The sequence below is a fragment of the Scleropages formosus genome, chromosome 5 (genome assembly GCF_900964775.1).
Source record: "Scleropages formosus chromosome 5, fSclFor1.1, whole genome shotgun sequence".
NCBI lineage: Eukaryota > Metazoa > Chordata > Actinopteri > Osteoglossiformes > Osteoglossidae > Scleropages > Scleropages formosus.
This window is the reverse complement of record NC_041810.1, coordinates 5,539,749-5,557,342: the sequence shown is the minus strand read 5'-3', so window position 1 is coordinate 5,557,342 and position 17,594 is coordinate 5,539,749. Positions and strand designations below refer to the sequence as shown.

Below are 17,594 nucleotides of genomic sequence, written 5' to 3'. Positions count from 1 at the left end.
CTATTTTGGAATGTATGTGAGTGTTTTTGTACTACTGTATGACAAAGTAATTTCAGTTTTCTAAATAAGTTTACAACATAACATTGTACATTTTTTTTTCCCCTTACCAATGTATTTTCCAATTCCATTAAATGCATCATGATTAGAAATATTGTGTATTTCACACCAAATGTATTTCAGTTTCTGTAAGGCATTTGCCTTTTGATATTTTGCACTTGTTTATGCAGCTGTTTTCATGTTTGCTAGAATTTAATGTACATACAGCCCCAATTCCCAAAAAAAAAAAAAAAAAAGGCTGGGGCAGTATGGAAAATGGTGATAAAACCAAAATGGAGTGATTTGTACATTTAATTTGACTTGTATTCAAGCAAAAACAGTATAAAGACAAGGTATTTCATATTTTACCTAATCAACTGCATTTTTTTTTTTTTTTTGAAGATTTGTAAATTTCTGAATGAACATATCGCTGTTCTGGAAACTGCATTGGTTTTCTTGCCAGTACCAATGTGTTCTTGACCATTCAGTAGAAAGACATTAAACCTCGTCCCTCTTTTTTGTCTAGGAAGTATTTGAAAATGTTTCCGAAAACATTCGTCCATGATCTGAAAGCATTGTGGGGCCACTCTGGAAAGATCAGACTATACGAAGTTATCTCCAATGAAGATTTAGACTGGCTCCTTATTCACAACTCCTGTTGCTTTTAGCCACATTGCAATCAATAAAAGCTGTATATGATATTCACCCAACCACTTTTTAAAAGGCTATGTTTTTTTAAAAAAGAAAAAACTTGGTGTGACAGAGGAGGCAGGAAAATGGTGAGGTGCTTGCCTCGCGGCAACTATATTTAGCTCCGTGCAGGGGAAGATAACAGTGGGGGGAACCGCGAACTGGTAGACAGAGACGGTGCTTCGTGGTTGCAATCGGGGTCAGGGTCTCCCTCTCTCTCTCCTCCGTCTCTCTTGTCTAGCTACTGGCGGGTCCGGGGTGGGAGAAATAGAGGTTGCAATTAGCCCCAGCTCCGGCTGGCTTATCGCAGACTCCGCCCGCCTCCGCGTGTTGCACTTGGTTTCATCTACGCATTATTAAAAAGTGCTTGTCTAGTCCAGAGTCATGTGATCTTGAGATGCACAGATTACTTCACTTTGAAATAATTTACATTAATTTCTTAATGTGTGTTTTGAATACGTTCTGTTGTAGCTACACGCTAAGTAACATGTGCTGGTTTAGGCTAAATGGGAGTAAGCCAAGTTAAGTAGTCTTCCCCTACCAGAGTAAAGCAGACAGCTGCTGCCAGAACGCAGTAAGGGTCTCAAGCTCTTACCAGGAGGGCGATGCAAGACAATGCAGAGAGACAAGGATGACAGTTGTCCTATAAATTTCTGTTTTTAAGTGCTTATTTACAATAATTCAGTAACCCGCTGGTGGAATGAAGTCTGGTATTATCAAGTAAGATTGTGCAAGTAAATTTACATTATGTGTCTAGGCATTCAGTATTATTCTTGCATTTTTATGCTTTTTAATAAGCTTTTAACTGAGTTGCTTAGTGTGCTGGGCTTTACATTGTTTATAAAAGTGCTTTTATAGAAACAGCCTTTGGCATCAGGCTGATTTCTTTGAACTATAAAAATTTTTGACAACTTGTATTTCTCAGTGTTTGCGTAGTGTAGCTCGCTACAGTTTTACGCTATAACTTTATGCAAACTTGAGGAATGTCATGTCTTAACTTTTTTTTCTTTAAATTAAAAATCTCAGTCTAGTGAAGGCATATATCCACACTTCTTAAACTCTTGGGACTGTCTAATCCTGCCTAGTTTATTTCAGCTTGCTGCCAAATAGCGTGGAACTGTTAAGACCTGCGTTTTTGTGATTCTCTAATATTGTGTTGCTACAAATAGAGAAGCTGTATTAAATAGGGTGTGCTGGTTTGTTACACAAACTTTTACACAAAGGGTTTTACTCCAGGTAGAGTTCATTGGATAACTTAATTGGTGAGCACCTCCTGCAGTTCATTTTCTTAAATGTGTACGAATGAGAAATGTGTTGTCTGTTTTTCACTTTGTCCCGCGTCAGCTCTCAGTTGTGGTTAAGGAAACTGAAGAATGGCCCACCACCGGTGAAGGACCCAACTCCTGCATACATGTTCCATGTGACATCGGGGACTTTTCGTGCAGGCAGCTGGGAGAGTATTGCACATCTTTCTTCGGCCTCTCGGCAGCACTATCGCTTTGGGAAGTTGAAAGTGTGATGATTAGAGCTGCTGCCTTTAGGCCCCCATGGTTGCAGGTTTGAAATCCACGTCCTTGAGTAAGCTGCTTACCCTAAATTTCTGCAGTAAATTTCCCAGCTGTATGAACAGGTAAATAACCAAGCACCTTAACGTTGTCAGTCGTTTCGGAGAAAAGCATCAGCTGAATGAATAAATGTAAATCTGAGCAGAACTTCTTGAAAAGCACTAGGATATTCATTAGTAGTGCATAAATGTGTGCTGTATTTTATATACACACACGCATACATACATTTATTCATTTAGCTGATGCTTTTCTCCAAAGTGACTTACAATGTTTATCTACCTACAGCTGTTCTTTGCTCAAGGGTACTACAGCCAGAGGTAAGATTCAAACTTGTGACCTATAGGTCCAAAGTCACAGCTATAACTAGTATGGTATCAGCTGTCTGTGTGTATGTACATGTGTATATCTACATATATAAATGAAAGATAATATATGATAGACGATAATAAGAATAAAATTAAAAAACAATCTTTTGTGTAGAAAAATTAAAAGGTTAGCCCTACACAAAATACAAGAAGAAAGTGGAAAAAACATTTTGTTTGAGTTTTGCGGGGATCTGGGGGTACAAATCCTTTATTGCCTAAAAACGAAAGAGGGTGACAGTAGAGAAATGTATGTGTGCATAAGTCCATTTGTGCCTCTTATGTACCATCTCTAATGGCGATGGGGGCTGCTAGCGTACACCGTGAGACTGAGCTAGTGTGTGAGCCCTCCTCCGAGGAGCCCGGTGCTATGCGTTCATTGATGCTGTGAGAGGTGCTCTTCCCAGCTCCTTACTCACAGGCCTGCTGCCCCTCATGTGGAGTCTCTCCAGCAGGAGGAGGCCTTCCCTCTGGTGCAGCTCTGTTTCCCGTTGCCGTGTAACCCCCCCCCCCCCCGGCCGAGCCCGCTGCCCCAGCAACTGTCACGGTAAGCCAGAGGGCTGCGCACATACGCTGACTCAAAGAACTGCTCCGCCTCCCCCTCTCTCTCTCTCTTTCTCACTCGCACACACGCATACACATGCACGCTCAAAGGCTAGCGCTCACTCTCATGCTCCCGGAGACCGCGCTCGGGTGGGGAAGAGCAGCGGAGCAGAGGACCGCAGAGCAGACTGTTGCCGAGGAGCCGCCGACCTGGGAGAGATGTTCACCAGGAGTGGAGCCCTGAGGAACACAGCTTGAAAGTTGTCAGCCTTCTTTCCATACACCTTGCGCTGTTTTGTTTTTTTTTTTTTTTTTGTTTTTTTTGAACCCCCCCCCTTTCCACTTTTTTTTTGTTTTTCATCTCAAATCCATAAGAGAGACACGCCGAAACAAAGCTTTTTTTTTTTTTTTCCCCCTCCCCTTTTTTTAAATCCCATTTTCTGCCTAAAATCTCCGACTGCTGGTTGCTATGATGCTGAAAGTGGGGCTGGTGCTCCTGCTTTGCTGGAGCTTCACCTGCAGTGAGCCCCAGGCCATCAAGCAGCGCTCGGCGTCGGAAACTTTGGATTTAGGGTACGTTCCCTCTGGAGTATATGAAACTGTGGCCTATTACGAGCCCGGAGCCATAGGGATCCTCTTTCACATGGTCCACGGCTTCCTGCATGTGGTGCAGCCCAATCCCTTCCCCAGAGGTAAGCTCCCCCCATCACTCCCTTTTAAATGTGTGTCTTCCGGTTGCTTTCGGGTTGCAGGGGCTCAGTAACGGGAGCCAACTGGCTGCCAAGCAGAAAGAGCGCGGCGGAGGTGTACGCAGCCACCTGGCTGCACACCTGCCCGAGGGTCACGACTCTTTCATTAACTGATACCAAACTGTGACCAATGCAAATGTGTTGTGGGGAAATGCGCTCTCGTCACCAGTGGCGAAATACACACACACACACACATTTTCGGAACCGCTTGTCCCATGCGGGGTCGCGGGGGGCCGGAGCCTACCCGGTAACACAGGGCGTAAGGCCGGAGGGGGAGGGGACACACCCAGGACGGGACGCCAGTCCGTCGCAAGGCACCCCAAGCGGGACTCGAACCCCAGACCCACCGGAGAGCAGGACCAGGTCCAACCCACTGCGCCACCGGGCGAAATATCAACAAATAATAAAAGCTGAGGACACAAATCACTCCTGACAAATGATTTTGGAACGATCAAATGATACATATTCATAGCCAGAACCACACAGTGGTCCAGCGGTTAACAGCTGGTAAGGCAGTACATTGGAAGAAGGTTCGATAAAGCACAGCGGTTGTTGTGCTCACTCAGAACTGCTGAATCTCTGTCCACATTTAAAAAGGGTCTTAAAACTCACCTCTTCCAGACTCACTTTGCCCATCATCTCTTCAGTTCATGTAAAGTGTAAATGTTCATGCACTAAAACCATGAGATGATGCCAGATAAACCTTTACACAGCTACTCCTGTAATGTAATGTAAATTTTTATATGTATCTCAAAAAAAATAATTGTTAGGTAGGTGACCAGGAATAGTGGATATTCTGAATTTTATGCGGCTACTCGTGTGATGAAGATTGGTTCATATGATGGAAAGAAACAAACTGCACTTTAGAATCGCACATCTGCATCTAAGTGTCCGTTCCTGTTAATGTAATGAACACACTGCATTTTCTATGTGATGTAGGTCGCTTTGGAGAAAAGTGTCTGATAAATGAAAACGTAACTGTAATGTAATCTTAAGGAGATACTCTATGAGCTGTAATAAGCTTTTTGTCCGGGCCGTTATACTTTGTGTCCCAGTGAGGTGTCGCTTTTCATGAAGGAGGAGAGAAACAGCGAGAGACACGTTGAGAAGGGAGAGGCGCAATGGGATCGGTCTTAAGCGCGTGCCGTTTTAGTGGTCGTAATCAATTAGACAATCCAGCGATTAGATCTGCCTCCCTCACTCACCAGCCTCTCTGGGTAATCCTCTTGAAGGCCATATGCTGCCACCGTTTCATTTCCCCGCTTAGCCAAAGACACACAAGCAAATTATTTTCACATTATTAACATAATGTGAATGTACTGTATCCAGCAGTGTAAGTCACCACGGTGAATAAGGTGTGTGGCTGATAACACTACATAGAGTTCGTTGAAAGTTGCTTTGGAGAAAAGCATCTGCTAAATATGTAAATGTAGATGTAGTGCTGGAACATTTTCTCTGCGGTGGACTGCTTGGCCAGGTGCCCTCTTCTTCCAGGATAGGCTTCAGACCCCTGAGACCCTCACTTACAGATAGTGTATGATTGAAACATTTTCATATTTTTGGTTAGTCAAGAAATGTTTTTTTCTTTTTTTTTTTTTTTTTTTTTTAAAAAAAAAAGTGATTTAGGTTGAAGTGCAGTAGTAATTATTATCTTACTGGGGCCAGCTTGTGGTGTAGTGGTTAGAGCTGTTGCCATTGCACCCAAAAGTTATATGTTTGAATCTAACCTCTAGCTGTAGTTTCTTTGAGCAAGGTACTTACCCTAAATTTCTCCAGTAAAACATACATTCACTAGGGGCAATTTAGAGTCACCAGTTCACCTAAAACACATAGACTGTGGGAAGAAATGAGAGCACCTGGAGAAAACCCATGAAAACATGCAAACTCCACACAGACTTTGCTAGAATCGAGCCCAGAAGCTATGAGGTACTGATGTGAAGGAGATATTAGTCATACTAAAAACATGTGGCTGGTTAAAGGAGGTTACAGCACAATTTCCATTCCTGTTTCTTTGCTCACCCCAAATAAACAGGTGCAGGTTTGTTCACATGGTATCACAGCACATTGCAGTAGTGCCTCGGTATTCTAGCTTTGGACCTCAGTTCGGATCTGGGTTCAGATCTGGCTCGGTATCCACGAACTTTGTTCTCACTGTGAGCGTGCGAGTTTCTCCCACAGTCCAGTTCATCGGTGTTTCAGCTAAACTGGAGACTCCGATCCCATTCAATTCACTTTAATTTCATAAAGCGCTTTTCTCGCACAGCGACTCAAAACTCTATTAAAAAAAAAAAAGGCATTAGAAAGATACTTGGCTATATACAGACATGCATCTCTTAACGATGGAGATACGGTCTGAGAAATGCATTGTTAGGTCATTTCGTCATTGTGCAAACATCATAGTGTTTTTATACAAACCTAGACGGTATAGCCTCGATCAGTGAGTATACTTATACACACCTAGATGGTATAGCCTTGATCATAGAGTGTACTTCAACAGACAGAGGCCAGCTCAGGTGAGTGCTCATGCTCATTTTTATTCACTCGGGTGCAAGGACAGAGGGAATGGGGGCACCGGGAACAGGTATTCGGGGGCAGGACTTCGGGAACGGCAGTGTCGTCGTGGGGCTCGGGAACGAAGGTGCAGGCGTCTGCAGGGTTTGCAAATGGGGCTTGGGCGTGCGTCTGCTGTGTGCTTTCTCCTCGTCTCTTGTCTCGCTCTCTCCTCACTGGGAGCCCAGGGGGAAGAAACACACACACACACACACACACACACACACACTTTCTGAACCACTTGTCCCATACGGGGTCGCGGGGAACCGGAGCCTAACACAGGGCATAAGGCCGGAGGGGGAGGGGAGACGCCAGTCCGTCGCAAGGCACCCCAAGCAGTACTCAAACCCCAGACCCACTGGAGAGCAGGACCCGGTCCAACCCACTGCGCCACCGCACCCCCGGGGAAGAAGCAGAGGCGGCAATTACTCAGCTGTGGGCAGCTGCCCTTGGGCTCTGCCCCTTCTCGTCGCCTCGGCGTGCTACATGTACTTATACACACCTAGATGGTATAGCCTCGATCATAGAGTGTACTTATACAAACCTACATGGTATAGCCTTGATGCAGTCAAGAAACACAGTAAACACAGGGTTTATGACGCTGCTGCTGGCGTAACACAACATACTGTTGTACTGTAAACTTTTTATAAGTAGAAAGAGTACACTGTAAAATAACAATACAAAGTACAGTATAGTAAATACATAAACCAATGACATAGGTGTTTATTATCATTAAGTATTATGTGTTGTGTATGTATAAACATACTGCAGCGCCAAGGCGTTGGCGCATGTGCATTGCGCTTGTGTGTGCTGAGTGTGTAGAAACAAAGTTGACGCGCGCTGTTCCACTGAACCTCGTGCGGACCCGGTTGCTTCACGGATTGCGAACATAACTGGCAACGAGGATGGGATGCTTACAGTAGGACGGGACCCTGAATGCGGAGGTAGTCCAACTGCGTCAACAGAGTTCTGACGAGCCACGTCTGGACAATAAAAGCACCCGCGCACTGATGGCGGTCCGGCGAAGAATGTCAAGATGGTGGGTTTTATCGGACAGATCGAGGCTTATAACAAGAATGCTTCGTGGGACGATTATTGTGACACGTTTGAACAATTTTGTATGGAGAACACATCCGTACAAAAATGAAGCCAGCTCCATTAACCATTGCAGAACGCTTTAGATTCTACGCAGCAACTCGGGAACCACAGGAGGAGGGGGGGTAGCAGAATTTGAAGCCAAGGTACGACGTCTGGCAGGAAAATGTGAGTTTAAAACTTTTCTAGATGAAGCGCAAAGAGACAGGTTCGTTTGTGGGCTCCGATCAGAAGCTATGCAAAGGAAGATACTAACTGAAAAGGAACTGACGTTAAAAAGGACTGTAGAGATTGCATTGGGAATGGAAGCGGCTCAAAAAAACGCCCAGGCTTTAGCACTGTCAAAGACTGCTGGTGCTAGCCACACACCAGGCACATCCAACACCGAAGCGCATCACATGGATCGTAGTAGACCCCCAAAACAGTTCAATAGGGGTAAATGGAAGTCGGACCGACCCAGGGTATGCCACCGTTGCGGAGGCTCAAATCGTGCTCCCCAAACCTGTTTCTATAGGGACAAGTCTTGTACCGCCTGCCAACAGAGAGGCCACGAGGCAAGCATGTGCCATGGGAAGAAACCCCAATCAGGCCAGAGGGGGCAAGTGCACGCCGTGCATAACTCAGATGACGGCAGTGCTAGTGATTTAGAGGACCGAGCACCGCAATCCATTCAAAAGCTAATGTGTAACTACACAGCAGTTGAGCCACTCATGCGTACGGTGAAGGTCGAGGACAAACTCTTGGAGATGGAGATCGACACTGCTTCGGGGGTGAGCGTCATAAACCAAGCCCAGTTTCATCAGATGTTTCCTGGGCTCCCCACCCCCAAGGCCAAGATGTCCTTGACAGTCTATTCTGGTGAAAAGTTGGAAGTGGTCCAGAAGGCTAAGGTGCAGGTTAAAGAACTCGGGAAGTTGTTTGCTCTAGACCTGTACATAGTTAAAGGGACTGGAAGGAAGGGAATGGTTATGTAAGATGGCAGACTGGGAAGCGGTCCAGAGACTTTTTGGCATTCATCCTGGAGTTGAACAGTCAGGAAGGAGCAACATCTTGGATCATGACGTACGGAGCAAGAGTCCATTGCGAGAGTTGGTACAGAAATACCCGATGGTCTTTGACAAGAGACTCGGACAATTAAAGGGCAATAAAGCAAAGCTGCAGTTAAAAGAAGGAGCAGTTCGGCAGCTTCATAAAGCTCGGCCGCTCGCCAGACGACCTATGGCAGAAGAAGCATTGTTGGAGCTCGAGACAGAAGGCGTAATTGAAAGTGTCCAGTCCTCCGAATGGGCTGCTCCTATTGTGATCCCTTTGAAACGAGATGGTAAGGTGAGAGTGTTTGGAGATTTTTCAGTGACAATTAACCTGGTGCTCCAGATGCCAGTATACCCGCTGCCGCGGATTGAAGAAATATTTGCGAAGCTTGCCAGGGGACAGCGTTCGCTACACTCCACCTGCCATCGGCCTACTTGCAGATGGAGGTGGAGGAAGAATTCAGGCACTTGTTAACCGTGAATACTCACCTGGGTCTGAAACGCTACAAGCATCTAGTTTTTGGGGTGGCCTCCGTCCCTGTGTTATGGCAACATGCCACGGACCAAATATTGCGAGACATTCCCCAAACACAGTGCTACCTTGACGATATAATCATCACAGGGCGAACTGAGGCCGAACATTGGACCAACCTGCATCTAGTAATGGCACGCTTACAGGAGTACGGACTAAGACCGAATGGGGATAAGTGTATTTTTGGAGCACCCAAGGTGAACTGTCTTGGAGACGTGATCGACGAAGAGGGGTTACATAAGTCAAAAGAAAAGGTGAGAGCGTTGCTTGATGCTCCGCCTCCCAAAGATGGGCAGCAAGTACGAGCTTTTTGTGGTATGCTCAATTACTACAGATCATTTATGCCCAACCTGTCAGAGATTTTACATCCTTTGAACCAATTACCAAGAAAAGACAATCGATTTGTATGGGGTGACCGAGAACAACAAGCTTTTAACAAAGCTAAGGATCTGATGGCTTCAGAGCAGGTGCTTTGTTATTTCAATCCTCAGTTGGCAGTCTGTCTGTCTGTAGATAGCTCGTCGTATGGTTTAGGCGCTGTACTGTCTCACATCATGCTCGACGGTAACGAGAAAACCATAGCGTTCGTGTCCCGGACGCTCACGGATCCAGAGAAAAATTATGCCATGGTGGACAAAGAAGGGTTGGCCGTAGTCTGGGGAATATGTAAGTTCCAGCAGTACTTGGATGCAGACACTTCACATTAGTGAAGACCATCAACCATCAAGACCATCAACCGCTGACCGCCCTGTTCCATCTACATCGGGGGGTACCAGTTACAGCGGCGACAAGGATCCAAAGATGGGCGCTGTTTCTGCGAGGCTTTCGCTGTGATGTAGTCTACCGTAAATCTGACAAGAACAGCAATGCTGATGGGTTGTCCCGCCTTCCATCGCCGTTAAACGACTGTTTGGAGGACATTGACTTGTATCATGTTGAAATGGTTGACCCTCTGGCCCTATCGGTCAAGCAAATAAGGCTCCACACTCAGAGAGACCCCATACTCAGTCAAGTGTTTCAGGCGACAATGAAGGGCTTGGACCTTGGTGCCGGATCAGCGGGGTCCCCTGAAACCATATTACCAAAGACGACATGAGTTGACAATGCATGATGGGTGCCTGCTATGGGCTACGGGTTCCTAAACCGCCCCAGCGATTGGACCTGTGACCGCTGGGATTTGGTGACACTTACAAGGAGGCTAGTTTGTTTCTGCAGGTTCTGTTGGCATTTTGAGTTCCTTTAGTGTTTCTTTAAAAAAAAAAAGTATTGCGGGATCATCTGTTTTAAGGGACTAGGTGTAGTAGGGGAGGGATGTTGTGTATGTATAAACTTAACTCCAGCGCCGAGGTGTCAGCGCACGTACATCGCGCTTGTGTGTGCTGAGTGTGTAGAAATAAAGTTGACGCGTGCTGTTCCGCTGAACCTCGTGCGGACCTGGTTGCTTCACGGGTTGCGGACATAACAGTATGTGCTATACTTTTATACGATCGGCAGCGCAGTAGGTTTGTTTACAGCCGCACTACGAACACGTGAGGAACACGTTGCGCTACAACATCAATAAGAATTTTTCTGCTCCGTTATGTGGACCGTCGGTCGTTAAGAAAAACGTCGTTAAGCAGCTTTTGACTATTAATATATTATTCCTACGTGTCACTGAATGAATATTATGTCGGATGATATTAGGCAGTTTACCATAATGGACATGTAGCACTGTGTAACTCTCCTTGGATCAAGGTGCCAGGAAAAGAAAAGCATCTTCTAAATGGATGTAGATGTAAATCGTGTGTGTTTCCATCCACCCCCTCCAGAAAGACTGCAATGACATTCTCTGTAGACGCACCGATAATATGGGACAGTCTAGCATACAGGGACTCTGCATGGTACTCCATCCGTCTGGCTCGCCTACTTCCAGAGCGCGGGGGACTGCCAAGCTCTGAAACTGGCTTGTGAAAGAACGTGACCAGGATAGTTCCTGCACGTGAAGTGTAAGGGGGCACTTCCACGGTGTTTTTAGCATGTCTTTGGAGTGTGGGAGGAAACCAGAGCGCCCGGAGGAAACCCACGCAGACACGGGGAGAACGTGCAGTGCTACTCGCTGTGCCGCCGTGCTATCCAGACCTAGATACTGCAGCAACGTGAGAGTCAAAAAGATAGGTCAGCGTTGAATAGAACAGCGCAGTTTCTCACACAATCCAATACAAAAGGGTTGCCGATGAAACAAGTGTGTCTGGATATTTTGCGCCCGATTTGCTCCCTTCTTCTCATTTCGCTTTTCGATGCTCATCAGTAGTACTGTTCTCCGTTATCTCCGTGAACCCTTCTTGCTGCTCATTGTGCAGGAGCGCCGGTTCCAAACAGAGGATGTGCACAATGCACAATGACTTTTGTAATGCAGCAGTAGGACAGACTGTACCATAAATGGTCAGATGACAAAGGGGGAAAGAGAACAGTGGCCTCATGTCAGATGAAACTGCTAATGGATTTTTCCACCTTTGATGATGTAATGATGCAGCTGATACCAAGGAGCTGGTCTTCAGGTCATATGGAGGCAGCAAGATGCCTCCCAGACATAAGTGATTTGTGTTTGTGTTTTTTTTTTTTGTTTCGGGTGGCATGGTGGCCCAGCGAGTAGCGCTGCCGTCTCGCAGCACCTGGGTGGTCTGAAAGGGCGTGGGTTCGATCCCTGCTCAGTCTGTGTGGAGTCTGCATGTTCTCTGTGTGTCTGTGTGGGTTTCTGCTGGGTGCTCTGGTTTCCTCCCACACTCCAAAGACATGCTGTTTATGTTCCCCCATAGTGTGTGAGTGACAGAGAGAGTGTGTGTGTGTGTGTGTTCCACTGATGTATGGATGAGTGACCCAGTGTAAGTAGTGTATCTAGCAGTGTAAATCACTACAATGAGTGAGGTGTGTGGGCTGATAACACTACATAGAGTTCATTGGAAGTGACTTTGGAGAAAAACATCTATTCAATGAATAATTTTAACTTTATGATCATCCCCAGATAAGCCTTTACACAGTCGCTACTTCTGTATCGTATGTAAATGTTTGTGTACCTCATTAAAAAAAAAATTGTAGGAAGGCCATCAGGATTCATCTATCCTGCGTTTATGCACCTACTTGAGTGATGAACATCGGTGCATCAAGTGGAAAGAAACAAACTAGGTTTACTTAAGAGTCACATGTCTGCAACTATATCTCTTTCTCTTAATGAAATGATCACATTGTATTTTCGCTGAGATGTACGTCACTTTGGAGAAAAGTGTCTGCTAAATGAAAAAATCTAAATGTAATCCATTTCTATTTTTTTTGCTTTTTCTATACTTTATGGATATTATAAATGTTGTGTCACGTGAGGACGAGGGTTCAACATCAAGTTGAAGCCACGCTGTCTGACTATTAGGAATGAATGTTTGCCGTGTAAGGGGTCTGGTGGCACAGCGGGTTTGGCCGGTGCCCACTCTGGCGTTCGAGTCCTGCCTGGGGTGCGACAGACTGGAGTCCCGTCCTGGGGGCGTCCCATCTCCCTTTGGCCTCGCGCCCCGTGTTGCCGGGTTAGGCTCCGGTTTACCTCGACCCCGCTCGGGACAAGTGGTACCCCCCGTTCAAGCAAACCTGATGTGTTTCCCAAATATTTGTATACAGCTGGCAGTTTAGTGGTTAGAGCTACTGCCTTTGGACTCAGAGGTCACAGGGTTGATCCCCACCTCTGGCTGTAGTACCCTTGAGTAAGGTACTTACCCTAAATTACTCTAGTACAATTACCCAGCTATATAAATGGGTAAATAATTGTAAATTACTTAAAATTGTAAGTTGCTTTGGAGAAAAGCATCAGATAAATGTATAACACTCTGAGAAATACTGTTAATATTGTATTCAACTACAAATAAGTCCAGAAGTCCTCTGGCTCCAGCTGGGGTGGATTTTAACTTTTTTTCCACACAGCATTTTAAAGAGCAGCATTAAACGTACAAGGGGACAGCGACACGCTGTACTCCTTCTTTATTTCTCGCCCCCCGTCACTTTTCCATTAAAGCGGAGATTAACTCTGTGTCAAGTGGTCTTTTCTGTCCCGTATGATCTTTGGCATTTGCGTTTGAAATCCAGCCGGAGCTTTTCTCGCGCGCCGGGCCCGTCCTCCGGATGGATCCGACGGAGCACCTCCACACCTCCTTGGCCCCCACTTATTACATTCCCCACAAAGGCAGCTGCTATGCTGCTTTGAATTAAGTGTCTATTTTTAGAAGAACCAGCTTTTGCTACCTTGTGGGTTAGATTTCTCCAGAGAATAGAACAAAGGTTTGGGTTCAGAGAGAATAGAAAGTCTACGTTTTAGTGGAATATTTAATACGGATCAGTACATGCTGTACCGAGAGGGGAACACGGTACGTGAAAAGGACGGGCATCTCAATGCAGGTATAAAGTGAACAGGCCTACAGAGAACTGCAGGACATGGTAATAGGTAATGCTAAATCCGTGCTTTTATAAAGATGTATTCTGCAATAAAATTTATATGGAAATCCCAGAAGATGAAAATAAATAGCTGGAAAGCCCTTTGACATTTTTTGGGTTGTTTTCGCAGTGACGGTTTACAGTCTGTGTTCCTTTTTCAGAGTTTACAGAGAAAAAAAAACTACTTCTAACTGAAATGCATATTGTAAAACATCTTTTTCAGTAAATCTGAGGAAATGTGTTATTTTGCAACTGTACTCAGAACATTGGGGCGGCACGGTGGCGCAGTAAGATTTCTTCCAGGTGCTCTGGTTTCTGCCCACAAAGGCATGCTGTTCAGTTGAATTGGTGATTCTAAATGGCCCTTTGCATATATGTGTGTGTGTGTGTGTGTGTGTGTGTGTGTGTGTGTGTGTGTGTGTGTGTGTGGTTAGTACCCTGTGTGTACCTCTCCGGTGCTTCCAGCATCGGCTCCAGATGAGTCTAACCCTGCTCAGGACAATTGGTTATTGAAATTGGATTGATGGATGGATGGATGGATGGATACAGGAACTCTGACACCTGCTACATTTTCGATTTCTAGTAGTATTTAGGTATTTAACAGAAATACACCCATCCCTTTCCTTACGAAGGCCACGTGTTCCAGAAAAGCAGGTGGAAAGGTGGATTCTCAGAAGTGAAAATATCATTAGTTTCAGAGGTAAAAAATTTTTATGTATTCCTTAGCACCGTGATTGACATCCTTTTATGCTGACATATCCCCAAATCCCTTCGTTAACACCAGTTGTATTCCAATTGACATAATATAAAATTATATAAGTGTCACTTCTAAGGAAATTATTGAATGTTATAACTAAGATAACGGTAATAACATGTAATTTCACCTGCAATACTGGGAACAATAAAGTATCGAGAAGAAACTCATGCTGCTGTCCATATTGTGCCAAAACTTACCAGTTTAAAACATGAGACGTCTGCTACACCCCAACCACGCTGCTCCGTTCCTCCATATCTGCCCGCTTGGTGGTCCCACGTACGAAAGGTAAAGCACAGAGGTTCTCGGCTCTGGCTCCGTCGCGGTGGAACGACCGCCCCCTGTCACTCGGAACTGCTGAATCTCTGTCCACATTTAAAAAGGGTCTGAAAACTCACCTTTTCCAGACTTACTTCACCCATCATCTAAGTTCATGTGTAAATGTTCATGTTCTATAACTTTGACATTATAACTGTTAAATAACGGATAAACCTTCACGCAACTACTCTTGTAACAGTCTCCTCCTGCTAATGTAATGAATACATTGTATTTTCTATGAGATGTTCGTTGCTTTAGAGAAAAATGTCTGATGAATGAATACATGTAAATGTAATGAAAATGAGTAGACTCAACTTCACTGAGCAGCCATAGGGATCCCAGCTGTGAAATTCTATCTGGAATGTTCCGGGTCCATTTTTCTTCACCTAAGCCTTGGGGCACCTGACAATCACAATCTACAGAATTTCCCCTTGATTCAGTATGTTGGCCAGTTCTCCTTGAAATGTATTGAAATATTCTGCTTTAATCAGGCAGACTTGAAGAACGTCCAATTAATAAATATTTCAGAGCAGCTGCACCGCAAATACGGCGAAGGCATCGCGTATGATGTGATTTAACATTCCGACGCTTCTGTCCCCCAAGAGGAGCGCTGGCAAAGTGTGGAAAGCTCTCCATCGTTTTGCACTGCGCATCTTTGCACGTCAGGGGAGAGGTCAGCGCTAACACGGAGGTGAAGGGGCGGGGGGGGGGGGGATTCCTCAGGGCCTTTTGTTTCAATACCTGTCTCGTGGGGTTTGTGTCATGCGTTGCTATTCATGGAAGTGCTCGGGGCTGTTCTATCTGTTGCCCTACAACGATGTGTCAGACTCAGCCTGCTCACCTACGGCAATCTGAGACGGCAGCTTAAGCATAACCTTCTCTCCCTGCGTTCGCATGTGTTCCCCTCATGTACCTGTATTTCACTCCATGATCTTGGGTGGCACAGCAAGCAGCGCTGCTGTCTCACAACCCCCATTCAGCCTGTGTGGAGTCTGCATGTTCATCCGTGTCTGCGTGGGTTTCCTCCGGGTGCTCTGGTTTCCTCCCACACTCTAAATACATGTTGTTCAGGTTCACCCATAGTGTGTGAGTGACAGAGAGAGAGTCTGTGTGTGTTCCATTGATGAGTGAGCCAGCGTAAGTAGTGTATCTAGCAGTGTAAGTCATCACGGTGAATAAGGTGTCTGGGCTGACAACACTACACAGAGTTCATTGGAGGTCGCTGTGGAGAAAAGCGTCTGCTAAATAAATAAATGTAAATGATCCGAAGATGCGCTGCCAACATGTCACTCCATGGGTTAACGTGCCTGAGAGAAACCCTTTAGGCGTACTATACTCCGTCATGAAAAATAATCTGTGGATTTAGGGATTTAAATTAATCAGTGTATTTGCAGAGTGAAACAAATAGGAAGATTGCGTGATAGAGACATGGTGATTATGAAGGACACACTCCTTGGGATGTTGAGTCTTTGCCCATAGAAGCTGGGAAGGTCCACACATTGGACACTGGCAGCGGCTGGCTAAGATGGGTCACCGACCGCTTTCTATGATGTGCTCTTTCAGCTCCTCTTTTTCACTCCACTAACTGCAGTGCTGCTAAATTATGAACGTGTGCATCACAGGACCTAAGTAGATGGCGTCACGGTGGCACAGGGAGTAGCGTTGCTGTCTCACAGCACCTGGGTGGTGCGAGAGGATGTGGGTTTGATCCCCACTCAGTCTGTGTGGAGCTTGCATGTTCTCCCTGTGTCTGTGTGGCTTTCCTCCGGGTGCTCTGGTTTCCTCCCACACTCTGAAGACATGCTGTTGAGGTTCACCCATAGTGAGTGACACAGAGAGTGTGTTCCACTGATGTATGGATGAGTGACCCAGTGTAAGTAATGTATCTAGCAGTGTAAGTCACCATGGTAAATAAGGCGTGTGGGCTGATAACACTGCATAGAGTTCACTGGAAGTCGCTTTGGAAAAAAGCGTCTGCTAAATAAATACATGTAAATGTAGATGATGCACTTTGTGGTGAAGAATGCTGTGGACTCGACCGACTTCCCACATCACTCCTACAGCAACAAAGAAAAAAGACTTGAGATGTGTGAGACGCTGTCTGTCCTGCTTAGCCTTTCTCCTTGGACCCTGCTTTTGTGTTCGCTTTTTTGCTCCACTTCTGAACCGATGAGGCCATTTAGCGAATATGGGATAACGCGGTAAATGATACCCCAACGGGGACGTGTCCTATTAATTCCTTGATGACAAACGGATCGCACGGTGGACCCGCTTGTGCTGTGTTCTCGTGAATAGATCCGTCCGATTTTTAAAGCAGTTGTTAAAATTAGTGTTTACCTAATGATGTAGTTGGGTGCTGCCACTGCAACAGTCTCCCCAAATGTGTGTTATGAAGCATGAGTGTGTGTGTGTTCTGCTAAACGCGGCCGTCGCCCCTGGAACGAGAACAGCTTTCGTGCTACTTTCTTTATTGACTAGTACATAAGAGGATGGAGTTGGTGTACACCCCTGATATCAGCAGGGGCATATTTTTAGCTGTCTGTCTCTTATTGTCGCCGTGGAAACCAGGTGTTAGCCTCAGTAAGCTGATGTTAATCTGGGATTCTTCTACCTGCTTGATGCGCGCAGCAAATCTTCAGCTTTGCAGGGACAGCCTCCCACTGGCGGGCTTAGGCTTCTGCTGGTGTAGCCCACACTCAGATCCGTCACACCGCCTCCTCTCCTTGACTGCTCTTCCCTGTAATCCCGTGGACAGCGGTGGGAGTGGTCTACATCGGTAGTGTAATGAACCTGGGGGTATGAAGTTGTTGAAAAGCCTCCCGATGCCAGTGTGACAAGTTTCTGGCCAAGCAATATCTACTGATGTGAGATTGCAAATATCTCACACACACCGGCTGTGACTGCTTGTTCTGAGCAGTGT

At 45.7% G+C, this 17,594-nt stretch overlaps 1 protein-coding gene across 2 annotated transcripts in view; it reads left to right on the top strand.

The window, feature by feature from the left end:
- Positions 1-3,298: 3,298 nt before the first annotated feature.
- Positions 3,299-17,594, top strand: part of LOC108930745 (prominin-1-A-like) — a 68,291-nt gene continuing 53,995 nt past the window's right edge. For both annotated transcript variants that reach the window (XM_029252565.1, XM_018746149.2), the window contains exon 1: positions 3,299-3,888. In XM_029252565.1, the coding sequence (XP_029108398.1) occupies positions 3,666-3,888 (223 nt within the window). In that variant the 5' untranslated portion in view covers positions 3,299-3,665. The remainder of the gene's footprint in view (positions 3,889-17,594) is intronic.